At 33.2% G+C, this 25,617-nt stretch overlaps 4 protein-coding genes and 1 long non-coding RNA gene across 6 annotated transcripts; 2 read left to right on the plus strand and 3 right to left on the minus strand.

Annotated features, from left to right (window-relative positions):
• The first annotated feature begins 1,274 nt into the window (after nt 1–1,274).
• Nucleotides 1,275–3,351, plus strand: LOC127255482 (probable serine/threonine-protein kinase PBL21). The gene is made up of 4 exons (XM_051281013.1): nt 1,275–1,515; nt 1,591–1,760; nt 1,863–2,456; nt 2,884–3,351. Exons 1-4 carry the CDS (start codon nt 1,275–1,277, stop codon nt 3,349–3,351), a joined length of 1,473 nt encoding a protein of 490 aa, XP_051136970.1.
• On the minus strand, nt 3,322–6,816 carry LOC127255425 (glutamate receptor 2.7-like). 2 transcript variants are annotated; one of them, XM_051280936.1, is made up of 5 exons: nt 6,533–6,816; nt 5,128–6,434; nt 4,745–5,057; nt 4,242–4,648; nt 3,322–4,167 (listed from the first exon to the last, which is right to left on the minus strand). In XM_051280936.1, the coding sequence occupies exons 1-5, from the start codon at nt 6,783–6,785 to the stop codon at nt 3,592–3,594; spliced, it is 2,856 nt and encodes a 951-aa protein (XP_051136893.1). In that variant the 5' UTR covers nt 6,786–6,816; the 3' UTR covers nt 3,322–3,591. The 2 variants fall into 2 exon arrangements, with proteins under 2 accessions (XP_051136893.1, XP_051136894.1); XM_051280937.1 differs by having other exon boundaries at nt 3,980–4,167; nt 4,253–4,648.
• A 1,878-nt stretch (nt 6,817–8,694) lies between these two features.
• On the plus strand, nt 8,695–9,308 carry LOC127255999 (uncharacterized). Its single transcript, XR_007839753.1, has 2 exons — nt 8,695–8,794; nt 8,899–9,308. It is a non-coding gene; the product is annotated as an uncharacterized LOC127255999 (long non-coding RNA).
• Nucleotides 9,309–9,582: 274 nt separating this feature from the next.
• Nucleotides 9,583–14,635, minus strand: LOC127255483 (glutamate receptor 2.2-like). Its single transcript, XM_051281014.1, has 4 exons — nt 14,354–14,635; nt 10,960–12,299; nt 10,573–10,885; nt 9,583–10,490 (listed from the first exon to the last, which is right to left on the minus strand). Exons 1-4 carry the CDS (start codon nt 14,625–14,627, stop codon nt 9,583–9,585), a joined length of 2,835 nt encoding a protein of 944 aa, XP_051136971.1. The 5' UTR covers nt 14,628–14,635.
• An 8,828-nt stretch (nt 14,636–23,463) lies between these two features.
• On the minus strand, nt 23,464–24,312 carry LOC127255484 (fasciclin-like arabinogalactan protein 3). The gene has a single exon (XM_051281015.1). It carries the CDS (start codon nt 24,310–24,312, stop codon nt 23,464–23,466), a length of 849 nt encoding a protein of 282 aa, XP_051136972.1.
• Between the last annotated feature and the right edge of the window lie 1,305 nt (nt 24,313–25,617).

The following is a 25,617-nucleotide window of genomic DNA, read 5'->3' on the forward strand; positions in this document are numbered from 1 at the left end:
AGCTAATTAGCAGTGTATTTATTAATCTCAATAAACGTAGTATTGAGTTTGTTTAGCTGTGGTTTGAAATTGATCGAAATTTTTATTTAAATTATATATTGATATGATGTAATATTTTGTAAAATATATATATTTTTATTGAAAACTATTTCAAGCAAATAATATTTATTTTAATTTAAAATATTAAAAGAAAAAACTCATAAACAAATAGATAACATAAGGTCTAATCCCACGCTTGTGTCGTATGCAAACTTAGTGGGCCGTCGTAAACTGTAATTATGTTCCGTGGGTGATGGGCTTAAGTAATGTAATTATGCAAACTTAGTGGGCCGTCGTAAACTGTAAGCCTTACAATTATTTTGGCTCTAAATGGCCCAAATTGTTAGTATGTCAGACTTGGGCCCCCAACCATTTTCTAAAGATTAAAAAAAATTCAAAATAGTAACAATCTATAGAACACCACCTTTGTTTTCTTGAAAAAAACTATACAATATCCATAAATTTTCGAATCCTTCACTAAACTTAGAGCTGGCAAATATTGACCCAACACGACAATTCGATACGAAATAATTAGATTTGGGTCAAAAATTTCAATCCGATTATATATACGGATTTATACGAACCCGACACGATAATAAACGAGTCGGATTAGGATTGAAACTCTCAACTCGAACTCGACACGACAATCCGATTTTAATATATTAATATTAAATAATATATTTATTATATATGTAAAAAAATCATAAATTTATTAATTTTCTCATAAATTAATTTTAACTAAGTTCAATTTTAAATAATTCAACATAATTTTTTGTTCAAACCAATAAAAAGTAACATACAACCCAACAAAAAATTATTTAATTTGAATTAAAAAATTCGACTTAATTATGTATACGGATCAACAGGAGTCAACCCGAACCCGAAACGATAATAAACGGGTCAATACAAATCCGACACGACACGATAACAAACGGGTTAAGATAGGGTTGAATAATTTAACCCATCTAAAGTATTCAACTCCACGCCAACCTAACACGAATTGAGAACTCTAACTAAACCATACAAAGCATCATTTCTGAGTCGTTGTAAATCCTCATTCATTTCAAATCGCAGCCCCCAAAATATCATCACATATATATATATATACATACATATAGAGTGAGAGTAGAGTGAGAGAGTCAGAAGAAGAAGAAGAAGAAGAAGAAGAAAACGAGAAAGAACAACTGAGAAGAAAAATTGCAGAGAAAGAAAGAAGCTGAAAATCCATAGCTGCCATGGGGCAGATTATGCCCAAACCAGAATCTGAATCAGAACCAGAATCAGAACTCGAACTCAAACGACAGTCACACGATCAATCAGATTCCACATCGACCGACGATCAGTATCACACGCCTCCATCTACAGACCAAGAATCACAACCCCAACAAGATCCAAAACCACAACCACCCTCGACTTCAAGAAACCAAGACCCACCAACACCACCCACAGCCACGACCACCATTGTCAATCCCCAAGGTAAAGAATTAAAATAAATAAATTAATTTCAAGAAATTCAAGAATCACATTCTGAAAAAACCCCTCTTTCTACAGCGAATTTCTACAGAGACATCGCAGGTTACAGAATCGACCCATCAATCTCGGGCCCCATAGCTTTCTCCTACAATCAGCTCGCAAGAGCCACCAACAATTTCGATCCTATATCCATTCTTGGCGAAGGTGGATTTGGCCGTGTCTACAAGGGGGTGCTCGAATCTGGACAGGCCAGTTCATCTCCTTAATTTCCTCAAACCCTAATTCAATCCCTCAAAAACCCTAATTCAATCCAACAATTTATTAATCAATTAAATTCTGTGATGTTGCAGACAGTCGCAATCAAGCACATGGCGAGCTACAGCTACCAAGGCCCTCGAGAATTCCTAACAGAAGTTCTAACCCTTTCGTTCCTACGTCATCCCAACGTCATCACCATGATCGGCTACTGTTACGACATTCGAACCAGCCATCATTACATTGTCTACGAATTCATGCCGTCGGGCGATTTGAAGCGCTATTTCCACAAGTCTGATCGGAAAGATCGGCTTGTGGATTGGAACACGAGGATGCAGATTGCGATCGGGGTTGCCAAGGGGATGAATTATCTTCACGTCGAAGCTGCGCCGACTGTGATTTTCAGGGACTTGAAGCTGTCGAATATCTTGTTGTCTAAAGATCTCAATCCGAAGATTTCGGATTTCGGGATTTCACTCCTTTGCCAGAATCTGAGGAACCAGGTGTACTTCGACATGGTGGCTGTCGGAACTGATGGATACTGCTCGCCGGAATATGCTCGCTCCGGTCGGGCTTCGACCGCCTCCGATGTGTTTAGCTTCGGCGTCGTGTTGCTCGAGCTCATCACCGGCCGGAGGGCGATGTACAATGTTCCCGGTGACGGCGAAGGCCGGACACTTGTGAGTTGGGTACGTATCCATGTATGTATAATTTGATTTGAATTATAACAATTAAATTATAATTCAAGATTTTATTTTATATGAAATAGGACAAACGCTGGTTTTGGGTTTTTGAATTTGGATTTTTAATAGTAAAAAATTGAATTTAAATAATTGTTTGATAGGATATATACACTCAAAAAATATATGATTTATTTTTTTTTGGAACATGTGATATATGGAGACATAAATAGACGTACAAAGAAAAAGAAAAGTAGTTGTATCGTTTGATATTTTTTTTTTAAAAAAAAAGTCAAACTACTAAAAATCTGTAGTAAAATTAAAAAAAAAATACAATATTTACAAATTATTATCAATTAGAATCGATAAACTAATATTATTCATCGCATTGTTGCATCAATGGATGAAATTGGTCGATATTGTTGTTGTTGTATAGGTTATGGCTAGACTTAGTGACGGGTGCCGGGAGCATATGCTGGAAGCCGGGCTGCGAGGCGAAGTCCCGGTGCAGGCGATCCACACGGCGTTGGATATAGCAGTCCAATGCGTCGCCGACAATCCGGAAAACCGGCCTAATATGACCAATGTGACAAAAGTATTGGAAGACTGTTTAATAGCGTTGGCGCCAGAGGCGCCAATGCCACCGAGGAAGAAGAAGAAAGAAGATAAAAAGGAAAAAGGTGTGTTAACTACAGTTGAGGAGGTCGGCAAGGTAAGTACCTTGCCGACATTATTGACGTCGAAACAAATAAAGAAAGGGCTGTCCGGGTTCGAGGAAGGCGAAAGTAGTAGGGCCGCGGCAAAAAGAAAGCTCCGGAGAAACGACGAAAGTGAAGATGAATGTACTAGTTGCGACGATAGTAGTGTGTTTTCTTGGTGCGACGACGATGCTAGTTTCCACTAGCCATCAGCCCGAAGATATTACAAAGATATAAAATCATACTAATTGTGTATGAAGATGCCAAAGATTGAGTTTTTCCTAGCTCCATTGCCAAATATTCATGGATGAAGATGACATTGCAATATAAAATCATACTAATTGTTAAGAAAAGATTAGGGGGGCAATGAAGCATGAAGAATTACAGTAATGATTTAAAAAGACATCACTGTATTCACACTTTGCCATTGTTAAACACCAATTTGCTCATTGTTGATTTATCTCTGCATAGCCTGGTGAACTCTGATATGATCCACCATGTTGATCATCAGCCCTTTCCAGATCTGGTGATTGAATCTGATCATGATAAACTAAATCGGTTGCGAAATCAGCAGGGCTTGAAGGGTAGGTAGTGTATCTGGAAGTTGGAATTTGGCAGTTAGGACATAAAGAATCACAGCCATAGACACAAGCTCTGTCTTCTTTCATGGTGGTTTTCTTGGAAGCATGACTGTTGCTGTAATCTTCTTCCTTGAAGATCTGTAGCAATTCCGCCATCTTGCTCCGTTTACTCGATGTTTTTTCGATGACATGCCAATTTTTCCAGAGAAACTGAATGACATAGATGATCAAGGTCACCATTCCAGCTACTGCAACAATTAAGAAAAGTCCCCAAAAGCTTTCTAGCCCAAGATTTCTTTGTGGAGATGATAAACTGGTGGATTCTTGTTTGGTGATATCAGACAGCCACTTCTTCTCAATTTCGACTAGTTTCTGTGCTTCGGTGACATGTAAAATTGCTCTAGAAACATCCGGCGCTAAAGGCGAACCTTTTGGAAACACCTGCATAGTTTGTCGACAGAATTTAAAAGGAATATAATTAGTCGTTATTCATAAACAAAAATGTTTTTACTTACAAAGCCAAAACCTTCAGTTTTGTAAATAGGTCCAACTCTCGCGTACTTCGAACCATATTTGCTCAAGAAAATCTTAATATATGGGTCCTCGTGAAAAGCTGCAGCTATGCCGCCATTTCTAGTCCCTTTCGAGAGAAGTTCATCCATTTCCTCGGCTGTTCGGTATGGCATTAGCCGGGATTCATCGAAGTTCATCTTTCTTAGAAGTTCATAAACAAATGATCCATCTGCGTAGCCCACCATTTGCTTACTTCTGATAAGGTCATTAACATCTTCGACAATGGGAGTCAGCTTCTTCACTGTTAGCATCGATGCAAGACTTGCAGTGTAGCTTTGAGTGAGTATAAGTACCACCAAGAACCATAGTATCAACACAAACCTTGTTAAGTTGCTCATAACCCTTTCCTCTGTAAAAGAAAAAAGAATCGAAAAAGGTTAGGAAACTTAATCTTCCATGTCCGATTGTATGATTACAAATTTACAATGATATATAGATGTCTTACTGTGAGCAAAAACCATTGTTGAGAAGGCAAACCAGAAGATCATTCCAACTTGATGCCAAAATGATCCCCTGAATTCCTCATTTATTCGATGTTCGAATATCCAAATCAAGAACCCGATGAAGATGATCGTGCAATAGCTTGTCAGCCATAGCTCCCAAGTCAGGGGCTCAAGAAACACCCACGCTGTTTCGCTCCTGTCGTCTTTATAAGGAACAACCATCGAAACTCCAGACTGTGCATAATGTAGAGTGAAGTCGACGCATTCTGATCTGTTAGCCGTTAGTGTTACATCTCCGGCAACAGCATCATAGATCTGTTCATACACAAATTCAAGATTTTCAAAATTTTCAGCAAAGATGAACATACTTATAACTTATACTTACCCCAATATAAACTTGATAAGTCAAGTCATTGTAGCTTCCAGCCATCGTGCGCTCGGGTGTTGCGAAAGGGATGTATTCGTAGGCCACACCGTATGGAAGTGCATTCATCGCTGCATCAAAAAGATCGATACTGTAACCTTCCACATTTGTAGAATTGTCGGGATTCCAAGTTACGCGCACAAAGTTAGTGAAGCCAGGCCTTACAGGGACTCCCACTTTCAGCTTCTTACCATTTGTGGGAATCACCCAACCTTTAGGTATATGTGATGTATCACCAGGCCATATAATGGTTCCGAATTCTGTTTCTTGACTACTTAAGTTTAGTTCCTTGACAATTTGATTCTCTTTCGTCCAGTATCCGATGGCACGAGCACTTTGTCCAACCATGTTGATTATCTGAAAAGGAGGTGCTTGTAGCTGGCCAGAAACTAAGTGGAAATCACCAGCAAGGCCTGTGAATCTCGTCGATAATAATTCATCCTTAAGCTTTAGTCCATGTTCTGATACTCCAATGGCTTCAAGATCTGTAGAATGCCGAGTATTGTTTGGTTTATTATACTGTGGATTTGTTAGATTTGCTTTCTCTGCAGCCATGGCTAGTGCAACAACTGCGTCGTGCGCCATTAGAAAGAATTCGCCGACAATAGCTTCTGGATTTTCCTGCCGAGCCTTTTTCCTCAATCGACTAGAAAAGTCATCCACCTCTTTCGTGTGTTGAACATGAGGCTTTACTCCTATGACTCCCAGCATCGACTCTTTTGTCTTTCGATCCATTGTCTCGAATTCATATCCAATGCTGTCTGTAACTAGCCATGCATACTCCTTACTCATCATTCCTACTTCTTTCGCTTTGTCGAACAGTTTAGACGAGAGCGGGTTCAGCATGTGGACGACAAACACTCTGCTCTGCATAGTCATCAGCTTGAAAAGCTCTGCGGCAATTTCACTATCCGACGCTTGTTGCGACACGACACTTCTGTAAGGGACACGAGCATTCACCTTTTCTAAAGCGTCGGTCATGTAAGGTACGAATGCTTCTCCAAAGTCACTGTCCTCGTAGATGATCACAACTTCTCGCCATCCGAATGCTTTGACAATTGCAGCTACGGCAGTTACTTGTGAGGAGTCGCTTACTGTCGCTTGAATGAAATACGGCTTACCTATCGATGAAAGTGACGGCCTTGAGGCTGAAAATGTTATGATCGGGACATGAGCTTCGTTTCCGAGATGAATCATGAAGTTGGCTTGATATGAGTACATTGGACCGATGATCGCTTGCACTCGAACGTTCTTTATCAGGTCCAAGGCTGGATGTATATCAAATGTAAGAAAAAAAATCAGTTCTTGCAAGTTTAGATATATATCGATCACTAGCTAATATATATGTATATATATATATATATACCTGCTGCAGCTGCTCCGACAGCGGAATTTTTGGAATCCCTGTTAATGAGAGTAAGCCTTGTCTTGTACTGGACATTTCTAGAGTAGAAATCGGACAGAGCAATCGATAAGCTGTTCATTGCTGCTTTGCCGAAGTCATCCATGTCGAGCACTACCCCGACTTTTATTGAGACAACCTGTGCAGAGGCCATTGATTCTGTGTTGAAGATGAAGTATATGAGGGGGTAGAACATCAAAGCTGTGTTCTTCTTCATGTTGATATTTACTTAGATCGAGCAATACCAAATTAACATATATATATATGGAAGGGAAGGCTCGAATTCAATAGAAATCTGAGGATTTTGTGAGTTGAAAAGGTCTTTCGTTGAACTTGTCATTTATGTTCTAGACTTTCCATGGCAATGACTTTCACTAACCTAGCATACATTGTGTTCTTGTTGTAGTGCAAATGCAATTTCCTGAAATCTGGTTGTTTTATCTGATGATAGCAACTCTCCTGTCTGATGTAAGATTTTTCTACAAGAATCGAATTTCGGCGAAGGAACTCAAAGGGATAGTAGATCAAGGCTTCTATGCCAGCTAATCCTACAGTTAAGAAAAGTCCACAAAGGTTTGGTAGCCTTAAATGGTTAGCTGTTGATTCCACTTGATTTTAATTTATCGACTTTTTGTCTTATGTGAGACAATGGGATCAAGAACCGACATTCTTTATAAGGTTCAAAGATAGATCTTCCCTGCAATCATGTTTTATTAAATGACCCTTGCTTTGTAACACCTCTTTTGGGACGGATTAGGGTTAAGGATCGAATAACAAACAAAAAAATTTAAAGATGACACAGATTTACGTGGTTCACTAACAACGTGTTGGCTACTTCCACGGGCACGAACTGAAAACACAGATTTCGAATTCCTCAGTCTATTTAAATAAATTAAGAGAATATATCAGACGGGTTCAACCCAATACCAATTTCAAAGTCCAATACTGTATACAGTCGGCCGGAGACCACTCAGCAAAATCCCGTGAAAATTCAGCGAAGTGATAAATTAGATTCAAAGACATAATCAACAGACTGTTTGTAGACTAGAAATCCAGTAGAACCATTAATAAAATTCATTTATTGTGCAAAAATGTTAAGTAGTTTATTAAAAAGGTGTACAAAAATAAAATCTTTATGCTACTTTCCACTTTTTCAGAATACATATATATTTATAAAATTGTCTACAAAAATCATACAAAATTTTTTAAATAAGACAAATATCATAAATATAATCAGGGCCGTCTCGAACTTTTTTGGGGCATGAGAAAAATAAATTATAGGCCCTTATAAACGCATAATTCAAATATATTTTCAAAATAATATCACTTATTGGCGTCGATTAGACAAAAGGTTGAACATGACAGTCTGGACAATATCAATTTGAGAAAAGAAAATACAAAATGATCTGTCCGAAAGTTCGAAAAATGAGAAAGACTGAAGGAAAAACGAAAGAGATAAAATAGAATGTGAGACGAGTATGGTATAAGTTGGTGAGCGAAATGCAACAGGACATGAGTAAAGAAATATAGAAAAAAATTAAATTTGAAAAGATAAAACAAGACATAGTTAAAAAAAAAAAAAAAAAAAAAAAAAAAGATAAAAAAATATATAATTAAAGTTTAAAATTTAAATTTAAAAATTAAATTAGATAATTATGAATATATATATAAACTAAAAAGTTAAAATTTTAAAATTTAATAATATAAATTTATTACTTGTAAATATATTTTAATATATATATATATATATTTATATATATATGCGCGCAGGGCCTTCAGGTCGAAGAGTGAGAGTCTGACAATGACCGTTAGTGATTTCATTTGAACCTCATAATTTAGTCATGCTTGCTCTGCTCTGGGAAGAAAACAAAGAAGAACGCGGAAGTAAGAGGCATTGAACTTTACATCAACTTTAATTGTAATATACTATTAATTCTATATAATTACTTCCACCTTTCCACGTTTAATAAAAAAAATTTATTATTTTATAAAATTAATTATATAGTAATATTAAAATAATATTAAAAAGGATCGGAAATTTCAACCATGACATTGGTATCATGAATTCACTGGACCATCCTTTATATACAAAGTAAGTCATGACAGTTTTTTTATAATAAGTTTCCAATTATTCAACGTCTTTTTCTCATATAAAATTATTATTTTCTTTTAATATTTATTTTTTATTTTATAAATTAAGTGGTTTATTAAAAACATGTCATTAAGGTATATTTGTTGTATGAAATTTAAATTTAAAGTTTAAAATAATAATATTATTATTATTTCATTGTAGTTTTATTTATTTTTAAGTTTTTTTCCATCCTTTATAGCTTCCGGCGAATCTGTATGCGGAAGCAACTCGAGAATTTTCTATGGATGCACCAAAGAATGTACGACCAGCCAGACGGAAGAAGTCTGTTCGATGGTCGCCTGAAAGGCAGATAATTGGTAAGCTGAAATTCAGTTTCGCCCATTCGTCTATTTTTGTTGTTTAGCGGAATTCGCGTTGTTAGAACTATTCTGATTCCGAATTGATTCGCGACTTCAATTCGTCAATTTTGTTTTCTTGCGTCGATTGCTGTGATGATGTAATCGTTCCGCGACTCGGTCTCTGTAGAACCCTAGACCTCCATACGGTGTCGTATTACATTACATCGTAGTTTGACTGATAGCATTTTCTTCATTAGATGTATACATTTCAAATATGGATGATGCAATTGTGATTAGGGTTTTGTGATTAGGGTTACGGATGACACAATCAAAATCTGAAGCTTTTAATTGGACGATAGTTTCAATTCTTAACAAACTGCAAACTGTTCTAGAGCTGAAATCCAGCTTAAACAATGTTTGATTAGAACAAGGAAATATGAACTTTAGGAAAAGAAAAGTAAGGATAATCAAGCAAGAACACACCAACTAAACTTTTTCTTTCTCTGAATTAACACTCTCTGAATCCCATTGTTCAGGTTCTGTTTAACAGTCAAATTACAAAGCTCTATCCCTCTGAGGGCAATTTACTCTGTTTGCTGATTCGTAGGATGTTTAGGTGATATCAGTTCATCATCGTTAGTCCCTCGGGGGCTTGAGAAACCAGGACTTGGGAAAGTGCTAGCATATCTAGACGTTGGTGTTAATTGAACTTGGCAAGATGGACATGAAGCTCTTTCTTTCCTGATTGTATAACTGTACGGATCTTCTTTGTCGAAAATTCGTAGCAACTCTATGAACTTGTCCCGGACAGAGGCATTTTCTTCAATGGCATGCCAATGTTCGTGTAGAAACATAGCAACATAGCTTACAAAAGCTATTAATCCGGCTATTCCGACGATCAAGAACAGCCCCCAAAAGCTTCCTAGTCCTAGATTTCTTGGCGCAGTCGATAAGGTGTTGCAGTCCGGACGTTTTGTAGGATCGCCTAACCATTTTCTCTCAATGTCCGCCATTCTTGGACCTTCGGTGACATTTAGAATCGCTCTAGAAACATCGGGTACTAGAGGCGAACCTTTTGGGAATACGAAGCCAAATCCATCAGCCTTGTAAAGGGGTCCGACCATAGTGTACTTCGAACCATATTTCGTTAGGAAAACCTTTAGGTAAGGATCCTCGTGAAAAGCTGCTGCTACACCTCCGTTATCCGGTCCCTTTGAGAGAAGTTCGTCCATTTCTTCAGGAGTTAGGAATGGCTTAAGCCGGGATTCATCGAAATTCATCTTTCTAAGAAGCCCGTACACGAATGATCCGTATTTGTAGCCTACTGGCTCCTTACTTCTAATAAGATCGTTAACATCTTCGACTGAGGGAGTCAGCTTTTGAACTGTTAGCATCGACGCAAGACTGGCCGTGTAGCTTTGAGTTAGTATAAGTACCACCAAGAACCATATGATCATCACGAACCTCGCTAAGTTGCTTATCACCCTTTCCTCTGATAAGAAAGAACGTATCGTCACGATTTATATAATTCGTCGTATTTTACTAGAAAGAACGTAAGATTATAGTTGGCTTACTGTGAGCAAAGACCATTGTTGAGAAAGCAAACCAGAAAATCATCCCCACTTGGTACCAAAAAGGTCCTCTGAAATCGTCGTTGATTCGATGTTCAAGGATCCAAATCAAAAACCCGATGAACACGAACGAGCAAAAGCTTGCCAGCCATAGCTCCCAAGTCAGGGGTTTTAGAAACACCCATGCAGTTGAAATCTTGTCGTCTTTGAAAGGTACGACCATCGAAACACCGGATTGTGTATAAGGCAGTGTGAAGTCGACGAACTGTGCTCTGTCTGCTATAATTGTTACGTCTCCGGCCACAGCGTCGTATTTCTGTTCATTCAGCACACAAAGGTTAGGATCGATTTTATGTTTTTCGAATTCCTAGCAGTGATGTAGATGCTTACTCCTAGATATACTTGATACGTCAACTCATTGTAACTTCCAGCCATCTTGTGGTTGGGCGTTGCAAACGGGATGTACTCGTATGGCACGCCGTATGGAAGTGCTGCCATCACTGCGTCGAAAACTTCTATACTGAATCCTTCGACTACTGTAGAGTTGTCGGGATTCCAAGTTACGCGCACAAAGTCCGTGAATCCCGACTTCACAGGCACTCCCACGCGCAGTTTCTTTCCGTTTGTAGGAATCACCCAACCTTTCGGGGGAGATGAGCTATCCCCGGGCCAGATAATCGTCCCAAAATTGGATTGGAGAGTCGAGTTCGTGTCTTTCATCGGATTATTGTTGTTTAGTTCCTTAACGATTCCGTCTTCGTTTGTCCAGTATCCTACGCCTCGAGCGCCTGGACCGACGATGTTAATTATCTGAAACGGAGGCGCTTGGAGCTGGCCATCGACTAAGTTGAAATCTCCGGCGAGGCCTTTGAACGTCGTGGTCGATAGAGCCTGGATGAGTTTCGGTCCGGCGTCTGAAACCCCCAATGCTTCCAGGTCAGTGAAATTTCTCGAACTGTTCGTCTCAATGAATTTTGGAGTCGTTAACTTTGCTTGCTCTGCTGCCATGGCGAGCGCGATGACTGAGTCGTAAGCCCATAAGATGAAATGATCAAGCTGCGGCTCGGTGTTCGTCGGATTGTTCTGCCGAACTTTTGTCTTAAACCGAACTTCGAAGTCATCCAACTCGGGCGTACTCGGGATGTAAGGCCTTACGCCTATCACTCCCAGCATTGAATTTACGACCTTCGGGTCCATCGCGTTTATACCGTACGTAATCCCATCTGTGACGATCCACACGTAGTCCCGGCTCATCATGTCCATTTCTTTCGCTTTGGTGAACAGTCGAGACGCGACGGGATCCAACATGTGGACGACGAAAACTCTCGTCTGCATCGTCATCAGCTTGTAGAGCTCCGCGACGATTTGATCGTCCGTCGCGAGCGTCGAAATGACGCTTCTGTAAGGTACTCGCGCGTTTACACGTTCCAATGCGTCGGTTAGATACGGTACGATCCCTTCCCCAAAACCGGTGTCCTCGTAGATCGGCACAACCTCTCGCCATCCGAAGGCCTTAACGATCGCCCCGATTGCGTCGACTTGGGAAGAGTCGTTTAGCGTAGCGCGCACAAAATAGGGAGTCGGCGACGACGAAAGATACGGCGCCGTCGCCGAGAAAGTTACGACGGGGACATGAGCTACGTCGGCGAGAGATATAAGGAAGCTCGCCTGTGATGAGTAGACCGGGCCGATGATGGCTTGGACTTCGACGTTCTTTATCAGATCAATAGCTGAATGTGTGTAAAAATATTGATCTTCAGTTCTTGAAAAAACATCAAATTGTATAGTATATTGTGTTATGTGTAATATATCATGATTATGTGTGTGAATCATGATATATTTTGTGTTTTATTCCTACAAGATTTATTTCTAAAAAAAAAATTCAAAAAATATATACATATAAAAATAAATATCAATAAATTAAACAAAAGCATTATTACCACTAGTACTCTTATGATTTGTCATTGTAACAAAAATATTTAAAACTATAAACACTATAACAACCTTTTTCTAAAATTATTATTCTTGATACTTATATATAAGAAAAATATTATAATCAACTAGTAGAGTATTTATCACATATACATGTAGGGGTGATCATTCGGATTTTCGGTCCGATCCGAAAATTCGAAATTTTTTAAAAAATTAATCCGAACCGAACCGAAATAACCGAAATTTGAACTAAAAAATTCGAACCAAACCAAAAAATCCGAAATCTTAATATTTTTATTATTATTTTTTAATTTTTAAATTTCTTTTATATTTTATTATTATTTTATAATATTAAATATATATATATATATAATATATAAAAATTAAATATATTAAAATATAATTAATAAATTTGAGTTTTTATATTAAAATATAATATTTTCTAATAAAATATTAAATATGTATAATAAAAAAATATATTAAAATATTATATTTCGAATTTCGAATTGAATTGGATTTTAATTTTTGTTAAAAATTCAATTCGATCAAATCCGAAAATCTGAAAAATCCGAACCAAATCTTAAATTTCGGATTGGATTTTCGGATTTCGAATATTTTGCTCACCCTGTATACATGTACATTTAACACATACATACAAATCAGTACACCGAAACACAAGTAAACAATTATCATGCTTTAGTTTGTAGTATAGTCTGTTCTTTTCAGGCTTTTAAGTAACATTTGCAATATTTGGTGATTTTTTAAAAATTGTTTGAATATTATAGAAAATCATGAGAGTTGAATAATAATAAAAAAATAATAATGATAATAATAATTGCTAAATAAACAAAGTTGTGATTTTTTATTTTTAGATCGAAATATGGTCATGCAAAATTGTAACAATGATCGTATGTATATATAACTCAAATCATATAAAATCATTTTATTGTTAAATTAAATAAAAAGCTAAATTATACACAATATATTATGGTTACTCAATGATTTAAATCAGTCTTCTGATATCAAACATTTGTAAATTGTAATTTTTTTTTTGATCCCTCAAACTTTTATTTATATATATATTTTTTCCTAACTTTCAAGTTTTGTATTTCGACAAAACTTATAATGAGTATTATTTGTAATCTTATATATAATTATCATTTCTGTTATTTAATGTTGTAATATAGTATTTTAATCTCATATTAATTACATAAAATATAAGATAATAAATTAAATATATTGGATATAGTTATATAGTCTATAACAGTAACATAATATGAATTTTTACAGAAGAAAATTCAAAATAAACAATTTTTATTAGTGTTTTCAATTTTATTTTCATATTATTTATAAAACAATTATCTAGAAAATATCGCATTCATCAATACGTATATTCTTTATTTAAAAATTGCATATGCAATATTGAATTTTTAACTATTCAAAAAGTTAAATTGATTCCATGCATGCAATGTTGTTTTCCTATACATACTTTACTTTTCATTGTTCAATCTATAATTTTAATTATTAAACAAAATTATATTACATCTGTCATATTATAATGACATTTATGCAAAAAAAAAAAAAAATTATACAAATATAAGGATATTTTTAATGTTAAGTACAATGACGCAAACGATAAATGAAACTCTTAGAATCGAACAGAGGGAATATTACAGGTTCATTTATTTTAATTCAAAATACTACAATTAAGCCAATTTCATAAATATATATATATATGCACAAAACAAAAATAAAAAATTCAAATCTTCGCGCATGCGTACATTTCTAATTAAAACTCGATGAAATAAAATAAAATAATAATAATAATAATAATAATAACACGCGGATTTACCTGCAGCTGCTGCCCCAACGACGGTCCCTTTAGAATTCCTATTTATAAGAGTAAGCCTCGTCGTGTAATATGCATGTGTAGCGTAGAAATCCGAGACCGCCATGGATAAGGCCGTGAGGACCTTCTCCCCATAGTCATCGATCATGTCCACCACAACCCCAACTTTTATCGGGATTTCCTGCGCGCCGCTCGCCGGAAATTCGATAAAAATCCTCAGCAAGATTAAGCACAGAATGAGAGTCTTCTTCCCCATTCTTAAACACACTTCTTGCATAGATCACACAACAATGGTTATTATTAAGTAGTAATATTTTTAGGATATATATATATATATATATTGTTAAGAGGCCAGTGATTATTTGTTAAATTAATTAGACTTTTTCAAGTCAATGTAGTGTCACATACAACACTAATTTTAACATTGCAACTTGGATTGGACAGGACAGGCAGAAATTAATTAAAATTAAATGAGATGAAGTATTATTATTATTATTATTATTATTATTGTATTATATATTTTATCACTAAGGGTGTGTCCAGTATGTATTTGCATTTTATATTTAAATAATGATACGACGAACTCACTCTGTCCCGAATATTTTGTGCGTATTAGACACGAGAATTTAGGAAAAGTATATTTAGTAAATAATTAAAAATATATTAGTGAAAATAATTATCGTATAATAAAAATAATTATAGATTAAGATTAAGATAATTGATTAGTATAATTAAAATTTTAAAAAAAAATTATAAATTAAATTTTTAAAAATAAGATTAAAGTGTATAATTATTTTTTTAAAAAAAAGTGATAAAATAAGTGGGAGTGACGGAAATAGAAAAGTGGACATGAGAAACGGGACGGAGGGAGCAGTATTTTGTAAAATAAAATAAAATTTTCTTTATCTACTAAATATATGCATATTTTTTTTATTTATTATTTATCTAAAAAAATATGCAATTTATATTTATAGAAAAAATATTCTTTAATATTATATTTATTTACAAATACACCACAATTATTTATATATTCAATTTATTTAAAATTTTCTCTTGTTTTATTAATTTAATTATTTACTTCACAAAAAATTCATATTTTATGTAACAATAAACTAATATCTAAGCCAAATTTCTAATACTATAATAGTATTATATTCATCAAAATTATGTTCAACTTATATGAGCATAAATTTTGTGGACATATGAAAGTAAATTTTTATTGAGAATTTCGAGAATATATTGCATGATAAAAAAATTAAAAAATAAAAATATAATTGGCTAGAGCATAAAGATCAATAACAAATCATTTATAGAAGGTTATATATATATATATATAATTAAGATAATATCTGTACGTATTTTATTTCATAATTCATTCTCAGATTAGAAAATTGTGTGCTCTGATTTGTACTAAAATTTTATGTACAAATATAAATGTTTATTCATAGTTTGATTAGTATAAAGACTTTGTTTGGTTGTGTTTTGAAATTGATTTAAGTTTTTTTTTTTTAATTTTCTTATAAAATATGCATTTTTTTATAGTAAATAATTTTTAGGTTTTTTAAAATTTATATAATTCAATATTATACTTATTATTATAACTACACAAACGTTTAATTTATCAAAGGGTAAATTATTTTTTTAGTCTCGTAACTGAACCTTCTTATCATTTTAGTCCCATAAGTTGACCCTGTCGCAAACTAGTCTCGTAAGTGCAAATTTTTCGCTGTTTTAGTCCTCCGGCGCCGGAGACGCCCGCGTGGCTCGCCGGAGGCTACGTGACCTGGCGGACACGTAGATTTTATTATTTTTTTCATTTTTATTATTTTTTTCATTTTTTAAATTTTATTTGCCTTTTTTAATTTTTTTTATTTGATCCAATAAAAAAATAAAATAATAAAATAAAATCTACGTGTCCGTCAGGTGTCGCTGACCTGGCGGGACACCTAGCGGACACGTGGCTTCCGGCGACCCACGTGGGCGTCTCCGGCGCCGGAGGACTAAAACAACGAACACTAAAATGATAAGGGAGTCCAATTACGGGACTTAAAAAAAACAGTTTAGGGTTTATCAAAAGTTTTATTTGATATATTATTAATTCATTCATATGTTTTTTAAAATATTTTTATTTGATATTATAATTAACCAATAAAATAACATATTCAATAAAGTTTGTACCCAATTCAAAACCGAGAGAATACATGATTTTATTTGTTTATATTTGAAGTCAGATCCATCATCATTGGCACTGATACATACAGCTAGATTATTTATTTATTTATTTATTTCAATTTTAGAATTTTTGACCCCTTCAATAGATTATATAATTAATATATTTATGTGTTGGTTTTGAAAAAATATTTTAAGAAGTAAACTTGATAATGTTGAAAATAGGGAGTGTATGTAATGTAAGTGTGACTTTGTTATTTTAATTGTAGCTACTTGATACTTGTTTATACTTATTTCCTTTTTCTTTTTTGATTCTCTTTTTATTATAATTTGATGAAAATACATACATATATATATATATATATACAACTTCATCTCCCGATAGACGGTTAAGATCGATTTGATCCAATGGCTACAATTGGCTTCGGAATATTCTAAGTATGTACAAGTTGTAATTTTATCCATAAGTTTCCGAAGTGTTCTCCAAAGTTCCGGAGAATTCTTTTAGTCGTCGGGTTTTGACACATTCTTCCGGTCACAAACTTATTTCAAGACATTGTATATGTCGAATATTGTTGCAAGCAAATGAAGTAATGCTTACCACCACACAGTTGACATCAAGAGTCAAACTTCGATATAGTTGACATCAAGAAGTCAGTCGTTTAATTTCATGCCTTAATTCTTCCTATCCTGTTTGATACAATCGTTTGAAATAATCCTTACGGAGAAGGTAAATTACATTTGTATTATCCGTATTTTTACGTAATTATAAAAATAGTGTAAATTTTATTATATTTATTATTTATGATCGTATTATTTGCAAGAGTGGACGATAATGATAAGGAGTTTGAAACTCATTATTCCTTGGGACAATTTACACTAACAATTTGAATAAACGCAAACTAGATGTCCATTTCATTTCTTTCGAAAATAAATCTTTGATGTGATATTTATGAAAAAATATATATATATATATTCAAATAGTTTTTTAAAAAATTTACTATTTATGGACAGTAGTATGAAACTTCCAGGGTCTCTTTCTTTGGTTTGGTTTGAAAATATTTAATTTAGATTTGATATTTAAATATTATTTTATGAGATATTTTGTAAAAAAAATATATTAGAAAATACAGAATTCAAATAGTAAAATTTCGAAAAATTTTATCAAAGAAATACATCGTAGATTTCCTTGAAACTTCAACTTTTAATTACTATACGCGAGTGAAATTTTATTAGAAAAATTTTAAGATTTTGTGTACACAACGAACGACCTTTCGAGTGTTACAATAATAAGAAATTCGATGGTTGTGATATGACTATCATTTATGATATATGCTATAGTATATGATAAAAAAAAATAATAATAATATATATTTTATTTATCTATAATATTTTGTAACAAGTAGACTTCGTTTTTTCAAGATTATAATTATTTATAAAAATTCCGACGTTATTTACTTACAATCTATAATATGATTTGACATTTATGATATATATGTCGTAGTATATTATAATAATATTACATTTTTTTATATCGAGATCATACGTAATAAATGGACATCGCTTTTTTGGATAATAAAAATAATAATATTAATTACTTACGAAATATACGAAACTCATCGACTATAAAAAGGGCACCATCCGGTCGATTGTTGTCTTGTATTAGAATTAAAATAGAGTTTCATTTGCCAACCTATCGATAAAGATTAATTGTATTCTTTTATTTGATTTATCGAGTATCAAAATATTTTGTTGAGTTTTGTATTAGCAAATTGCAACGGTGTGACTCAATAATCATCGGTGAGTTTTAATAATATTTGTAAGTTTTTAAATTTTCTATTATTTCTTTATCATTTATGATATTTTGATCTATTCTAAAGTTCATTGTGATATATAAAATTATTATTATAATTTGTTTATACAATACATATATTATTTGATTATGATTCATTATTATTATATATGATTAAAAATACAAAATTATGTTAATAGGTTATCATGAAAAAAAAAAAAAAGTGAAAAAAATGAGGAGAGGAGGAGAAGGAAAAAGTATATATGTTTGTTAATTATATATATTGTCAATATAATATAATAATCTAAATTTAAATTTTCAATTTTTCAATATATTTAATTTTATATATGTTTGAAATTGTAAATTGTAAACTTGTTTTTTTTTTTTTTAAAGAAGGGTTTGTTTGGTTTTGATTTAAAATTTTTATATGAATTTTAGTTTAAATAATAGTATTTTAATATGATATATAAAAAAATAATATATTTTTATTAGAAATTATGTTAAATATTGTTAGCTTTTTTTAAGTTAAAACCAAACAAACCCTTAAGTTTTATTACAAGTATATTTTATTTTAAAGTTCATTTCTTTTATTTCTTAGTGAGGATATCTACAATATTCTATTCTATTTATTTTAAGCCAAAATTAAACAAATTTTAGGTTGTGTTCCTTTGTGGGTTTTAGCTCAGTTTTTATTATTCAAATTCTTTTTTTTCTCTAAAAATATTACATCAAACAATTATTTTTTTTATATTATACTACAAAATTATTTTACATTTAAAATATTACATCAATATCTATTTATATTACATAGAACAACTATCCAGATTCAATTTTTTTACTATTAAAAAATTCAAATAAAAAAACTAAAATCCACAAACAAACACACCTTTAATTTCATTACAAGTATATTTTATTTTCAAGTTCAGTTTTTCTTTTTTTTTTTTTCTTGGTGAGGCTATCTACAATATTCTATGCTATTTACTTTAATTCACTAAAAATAAATCAGTGTATTTGTTTTAATTTTATCAATCTGGCTTACTATATAAGAAGATAATTTGTAATATGCTACTAATTTTTTTAAGTTTAGAAAATTTATTCTAAGATTTTGTAAAATAATTATTGCAATATTTCATTAATATCAATCAATATTATACTTAAAAATGATAAGTGAGAAAATAAGAGTTAGATATAGATAATTATTTTTTAATTTAAATAATTTTATTATAAGATTTCGTACAACAATATATTGCAATATGTCATTAATAATTGCAATATTTCGTCAATATCAATTAAAGTTTCCTTACTTATTTACTTGCATTGCAAAAAAATATTTACTTTTTATAGCCATTATTTTTTTTTCATTTTCCTATAAATTGGGGTGAAAATTCAATCCAAATCATCAACCAAACAATTATACAATTCCTTATACCAAAATATCCCTATTTAAGTCTGTCGAAATGACATTTGTTTAAAAGCAAGTGAAGCCGCCACTCTCTGTATAATCGACATTGGCATGATTTCTTATGCAAATTACCCTCGCTCGTGTTCTTATTCGTGCATGAAATCTGTGGTAAAATATGTTGAGTACTCTAACCAACCAATATTGGAAATCGGTGGTAGAGTACTACAAGTATTTTTAACCACGATATTGCGACTATGCACGATTCACCACTTTTACTCCTACACCTATTCGTGCATGAAATCTGTGGTAAAATACGTCGAGTACTCAGACCAGCCAATATTGGAAATCGGTGGTAGAGTACTACACGTATTTTTAACCACTATTGTGCGAGTATGTATGAGTCACCGCTCTTACTCCTATCTCTATTCGTACATGAAATATGTGGTAAAACACGTTGAGTACTCAGACCAACTGATATTAGAAATCGGTGGTAGAGTACTTCGAGTATTTTTAACCACTGTTTCGCAATCATGCACGATTCACCACTCTTGCTCCTATCTCTATTCGTGCATGGAATATGTGGTAAACTACGATGAATATTCTAACCACCCAATGTTAGAAATCGGTGGTAGAGTATTCTCGAAGTTTGTAATACACAATCTCTTTCTAAAATGTACCTACTACCGAGCGACCACGCATGATTCACCAATGCCGGACTCATATCTATGTTCGTGCATGAAATCTGTGGTAAAATACGATGAGTACTCTGACCAACCAATATTAGAAATCGGTGGTAGAGTACTACAAGTATTAAAACCACTAGCTACTAATGCACGATCTAGCTACCAATGCATTGCTCGTGTGATCATATGGTATGAAATCGGTGGTAGAGTATAACTACAACGATTCTCGCCAATCAGTGGAATGAAATTGGTGGTAGAGTATAACTACAAAGATTCTCGCCAATCAATGGAATGAAATCGGTGGTAGAGTATTACAAGATCGAATTTTAATTACTATTGAGCATTTGTATACTATTCACGAATATATATTGTATCGATATTTAAAATAGCTTGCTCCACTTTGTATTAACAGATGTATTATTGTAATGGCTCAATCTTCATCCATGAATTTTGAGTACATCTCTTATTAATGAAAGAAATTTTTTTTTTTTGCCTTTGTCTCATCTTTTATATTATAGATCTGATCAATATAATAGTTTGTGTTTGATACATTACTTAAAAATATGTGTAGTTTGATTGTGGAAATAAAAGAATTGTTTACTGTATATATATATATATTCTTAATGATTTTAATATATTGATTTCATTAAAATTTTGGATGTAATAATTATTTCACCTAAAATTTTCTATTACTATTTATCTATTTTTTTAAATTAAAAAATCAATCAATTTGTTTTTATGTTTGTTAATTTGTGAATTTATGTTACTAATTATTGGAGACTGAGAATTATAATATCTTCAATCATAAACTAACTATGAGATGTCCCCAATAATAATTGATATACTAAAATTGAAGTCACAATCTTGCTATGACTAACTAATTCGCCATAAGTTTTAAGTAATTTTGTTAGTTTTTTTATATTTTTTCGAATGATTTAAAGAACATATAGCATTTTAACTAGAGAATTATTAATAATTAAAATTTTATAATCACGACACAAATATAAAGTGGTGGAAACGCATATTAAAATAAAGCAAATATAATATATGAATTGACAACACATATGATAATAGTTTATACAATACATGCTACAATTGATTTCAACACAAAATGTATATTAACATAATACATATCTGTTACATAAACTTACAACACAAAATATAACAATCTATATAACACATGATATTTTAATTCAAACCACGCTAAGAAATAGTCACACAGAGATCATTAGTCCCGACCAAATCTAATAAAAATCAAGAGTATTTGCATTCTTTCCCACAAGTCCCGCTATCAAAACCCTAACCCACCATCGAGCGATCATGCATGATTTGTAGATGCCCTAGGGGACAAATCAATAGCCTTACCGATAAACTATTCGAACTTGATAAGGCGACATGAGAATCGAGAGAATATATAATTGGACGAAATCCACAAAGATAAATCTAAGAAATTGGCGGGAAGAATGAAATCCCGCATTGAAAATCTAAGCTCGGAGGACGTCCAAGAGTGGATAGAATGGTTCGAGACCTTTCTAGCCATAGCCTTTGCCCGACAACGTGATTTTTGAAATGGCAAGTCGAGAGCTTCAATGTTACAAGGGATCATTGTTCGAAATGACCCTAATATGCCAAAAAAAATTACTATTTATTTCGTACTTTTTATTAAAATTACATAATACTTTTTTCTCACAAAATATCATATCAAAATATATATTATATAAACTAAAAATCATATATTATATATATAATTAAAACCAAACAAACCCTTGAATTTGAGAATTTGAGATCATTTACTTAGTAGGCCTTAAATATTTCATTGTATTCTATAATTGGGCAATTAAAATTATTCAACTTTCTCAATTTTGGACTTTGGCTTACCAAAATTTTGTGAAAATAAGAAAGGAATGTTATTAATTTATATATTATTAATGATTTTAGTTAATTTATTTATATTTAAAGTGTTCCCTAATATGTGAAATTAATTCACCTACTATTTAATCTATTATACTTTTTTTATCAGTCAAATTTATTACTAATTTTGATAAAATCAAAAAAATAAATATTTAATTATTATTTTCATTCAGCAAATATCACTAACTTTATAGATTATTTCTTCATTTACTTTAATTTTAACTAATTTTTCAAAAATATTCTCAAATACCTATCACTTATTCAATAAAATTTTTTTTTTTTTACTGTCTGTGTCGAATCCAAGTTGGCTAATTTTAATAGACGGGATGGAGTATTTATTTGTTTTAAAATTCAAAAAAAAAAATCTATTTATTGAACCTTATCAATTTATGACGTTAGGTTACTAATTTTTATAAAGTAAAATTCTATATGTAATTTTAATTGTAGAAAAAGAAGAAAATATTATAATATATTAAATATTGTAATATATTTATTTGCATTCAAAGTATCCCTTAAAAAAAAGATATTATAAATTTTTTATTACTTACGAGAAAATCACAAATTGTTATTATTTTGAGTGTGCACTGAATAAACTACGATTAAGTCAAATATTTTGGAGATTACACTCGCAAAGGAAGTCACGTTTTAATATTATATTCTATTTATTCTATACTATTTACTTAATTTTCAATTTAAATAATAAAAATAAAAATATTGTACCATATGTTAGTGTTATTTTGTTCCTGTGTTATTATATTTAATTAATAAATCATATTTGACTCAATAAACATCTTTATATATTCATGCTAAAAGAAAGTGAAGATTGTTCTATAACTATAGCTATTATTGGTAATAAAATAATTTATTTGAAACTTAAGAAAGGTAGTATAATAAGCCAATAAGAATGCCATGGAAGGAATATATCTCAATTGTGAAGTATAAGACACCCAAAAAAAATTATTCAAATACAATCGTTGTCACAAAACAATAAAGCCCAAAATTATTTGGGCCCATATTTGATGGGCCACTTATGATCCAATTCTAAAAATCGTAACTACTAATCCTAAATCCATATTTATTTTTATGGATTTTTCGCTACAAAATTGATCTCACTGATACTGACTCACAACCTGTTCGACAAAATGCCCAAACCAAATTAATTCTGAAGCAGAGCTACAACCAACGACGCCACAGCAGCGGCGCCGGAAACCACCTGTTTCGCGGCGGAGCTACCTTGATCGGCCGGAGAATCATTACCGGAAGGAGCATCAGCGGCGCCTGGACCATCGGCCGGCGACGGTGCCGGAGCCGAGCCCGGAGCCGCCGCCGCTGCCGGGGATTTGGCGGCGGGGCTAGCAGCCGGCGCCGGCGCGGCTGCACCACTGTCGGAAGCGGCGGGAGCATCGGAGACGGTTTTTCCAGTGCTTGGCGCCGGCGATTTGGCGGCGGGAGCGGGAGGCGCCGCCGTCCAGTTGCCGTCGATTCCGTTGGCCATAATCGGGTGAGAAATGTGGAGTACGGAAATGTTGTACGGCTGCGCTGCTACGACGCCCAACAATTTGGCGTCGACCGGAGAGCCGGCGGCGGCGGAGCCGAATGCGACGGCGCCGGTGGCGTCGTGGCCGACGGTGATGAAACCCTGCCGGTTCTGGGCGGCGCCGGTGGTCTGGAACAGCGTTGTGATCACCGTGCCGTTATCTTTGATCCCGTTCAGCTTCATCGCGTCGAAGTAATCGAGCGCCACGTGCGTGCTGAGAATCCTCTTCTGAACCTCCGCCGCCTTCGACGAGATCTCGCCGGCGGCGTCGTTGCCGACGGCGAGGACGGTGATCGTCTGCCGGCTGTTGATTTCGCCGGCGACGCCAGTTTTGGATAGCAGATCGTTGAATTGACTGTATTCCGGGTGCTGCCCAAGGATCTGAGTGACATTGAACGCGGCGGCGGATGAAGAAAGAACAGCCCAGAGAATCACGGCGGCGGCGGCGGTGCTGCTGGCAGGAACCATCTTCGCCAAAATTGAAGAAAATCGACAATGGCGGATTGAAGAGCGCCAACACAAAACGACGTCGCTTGGCACTGAGTTTCAGTTGAGTGAGTTTGTACAGTCCCGCCGCTCGTATTTATACGCCGGCAGCGTTGCTGAAACTGCGGAGCGAAGAATTCTCGCCACCGCTACCATTGCAGGGTGACCCAACCTTGCAGGTGAACACGTGGCATCATATAATAGGCCAGTTCTCAAATGGGCCGACAATGTAGTAACCATAAAGCCCATATTATATTTTGGGTTTTAAATTTCTTACAAGGCCCAATTTCAGCCAGTTATAAGTTTCTCTCACGAAGATGTAGGAACAAAAATAGATTTTTATTTGTACGACAAAAATTTGTAGTAATAAAATCGAATGTACTAATTGAGAGACAATAGTGTATTGCATCTAAAAAGAAGACAGCTAAGTTGTGTTATTTAATTTCAATTCCACTTTACAAATAAATAAATTAATAAATAGATAAATATTATAAGGCACTCAGCATATGCCATTATGGCGGTAGGGAAGAAGAAAAAAAAGATACTCTCCCTTGAACCACTGTCGGTGCATCGCTATTTATTATTATTATTATTATTATATTATTTTCACATTGCCAAAATTCAATAAATCTCCGATTTCAATATAAATAATAGTAATTGATTAATTAATTAAACAAAGTACCAAAAATTATATATATATCTTAAATTATTTTTTTAAAAAAATAAATAAATAAATAATAGTGATTTGCCCCATTTCACGTGCAAGCTATTAATTCACAACTCATCAAGGCCAAAACTAAAAATCTTATGTACATATAATTTATTTATTTGTTTTGTATATATATTGCACAAAAAGATGGAGAAACAAAATAAATAAATAAATAACTTGATTAGAGGTGGTGTAAAGTTTGCATCTTTGATGTCACTAATAAATGCTTAGTTAATTAATTAAATTAAACCAACAAAATGGCTCATAAAAGTGTGACAATTGTTAAGTGGTCCTTACACACAAACAATAAATAATCAAAACAAAGTTAGTTTTAGTAAAGAACAACTAACATGCGGCAGTGAATTTGTGACCGTACTCGAAAAATAAATTTTTTATATATTAAAGATTTAAAATTAAATTAGTTTAAATGTAATTCAACAAATTATTTGAGTATGCTTAAAAAATTATCCTTATTCCGTATATATAATTTTATTATATTTTTTACAAAATATTAAATCAAATCGAACCTTTAATTTCAAATCAAAAGTAGACAAATCAGCATCTAGTTTAATTGCACC

The sequence above is a fragment of the Andrographis paniculata genome, unplaced genomic scaffold, assembly GCF_009805555.1.
Source record: "Andrographis paniculata isolate CXL003 unplaced genomic scaffold, ASM980555v1 Contig54END, whole genome shotgun sequence".
In the NCBI taxonomy this organism is placed as follows: domain Eukaryota; kingdom Viridiplantae; phylum Streptophyta; class Magnoliopsida; order Lamiales; family Acanthaceae; genus Andrographis; species Andrographis paniculata.

Bases quoted from the DNA above. Each gene is read 5' to 3' on its own strand.
- LOC127255484 (XM_051281015.1), bottom strand. From the start codon at position 24,312: ATGGTTCCTGCCAGCAGCACCGCCGCCGCCGCCGTGATTCTCTGGGCT.
- LOC127255425 (XM_051280936.1), bottom strand. From the start codon at position 6,785: ATGAAGAAGAACACAGCTTTGATGTTCTACCCCCTCATATACTTCATC. The intron at 5,058-5,127 runs GTAAGTATAAGT...GTGTATGAACAG, and splicing joins CTTATCAAGTTTATATTGGG to ATCTATGATGCTGTTGCCGG. The intron at 4,168-4,241 runs GTAAGTAAAAAC...CAAACTATGCAG, and splicing joins AAACTGAAGGTTTTGGCTTT to GTGTTTCCAAAAGGTTCGCC.
- LOC127255482 (XM_051281013.1), top strand. From the start codon at position 1,275: ATGGGGCAGATTATGCCCAAACCAGAATCTGAATCAGAACCAGAATCA. The intron at 1,761-1,862 runs GCCAGTTCATCT...GTGATGTTGCAG, and splicing joins GGGTGCTCGAATCTGGACAG to ACAGTCGCAATCAAGCACAT. The intron at 2,457-2,883 runs GTACGTATCCAT...GTTGTTGTATAG, and splicing joins GCCGGACACTTGTGAGTTGG to GTTATGGCTAGACTTAGTGA.
- LOC127255483 (XM_051281014.1), bottom strand. From the start codon at position 14,627: ATGCAAGAAGTGTGTTTAAGAATGGGGAAGAAGACTCTCATTCTGTGC. The intron at 10,886-10,959 runs GTAAGCATCTAC...CTGAATGAACAG, and splicing joins CGTATCAAGTATATCTAGGA to AAATACGACGCTGTGGCCGG. The intron at 10,491-10,572 runs GTAAGCCAACTA...CTTTCTTATCAG, and splicing joins AACAATGGTCTTTGCTCACA to AGGAAAGGGTGATAAGCAAC.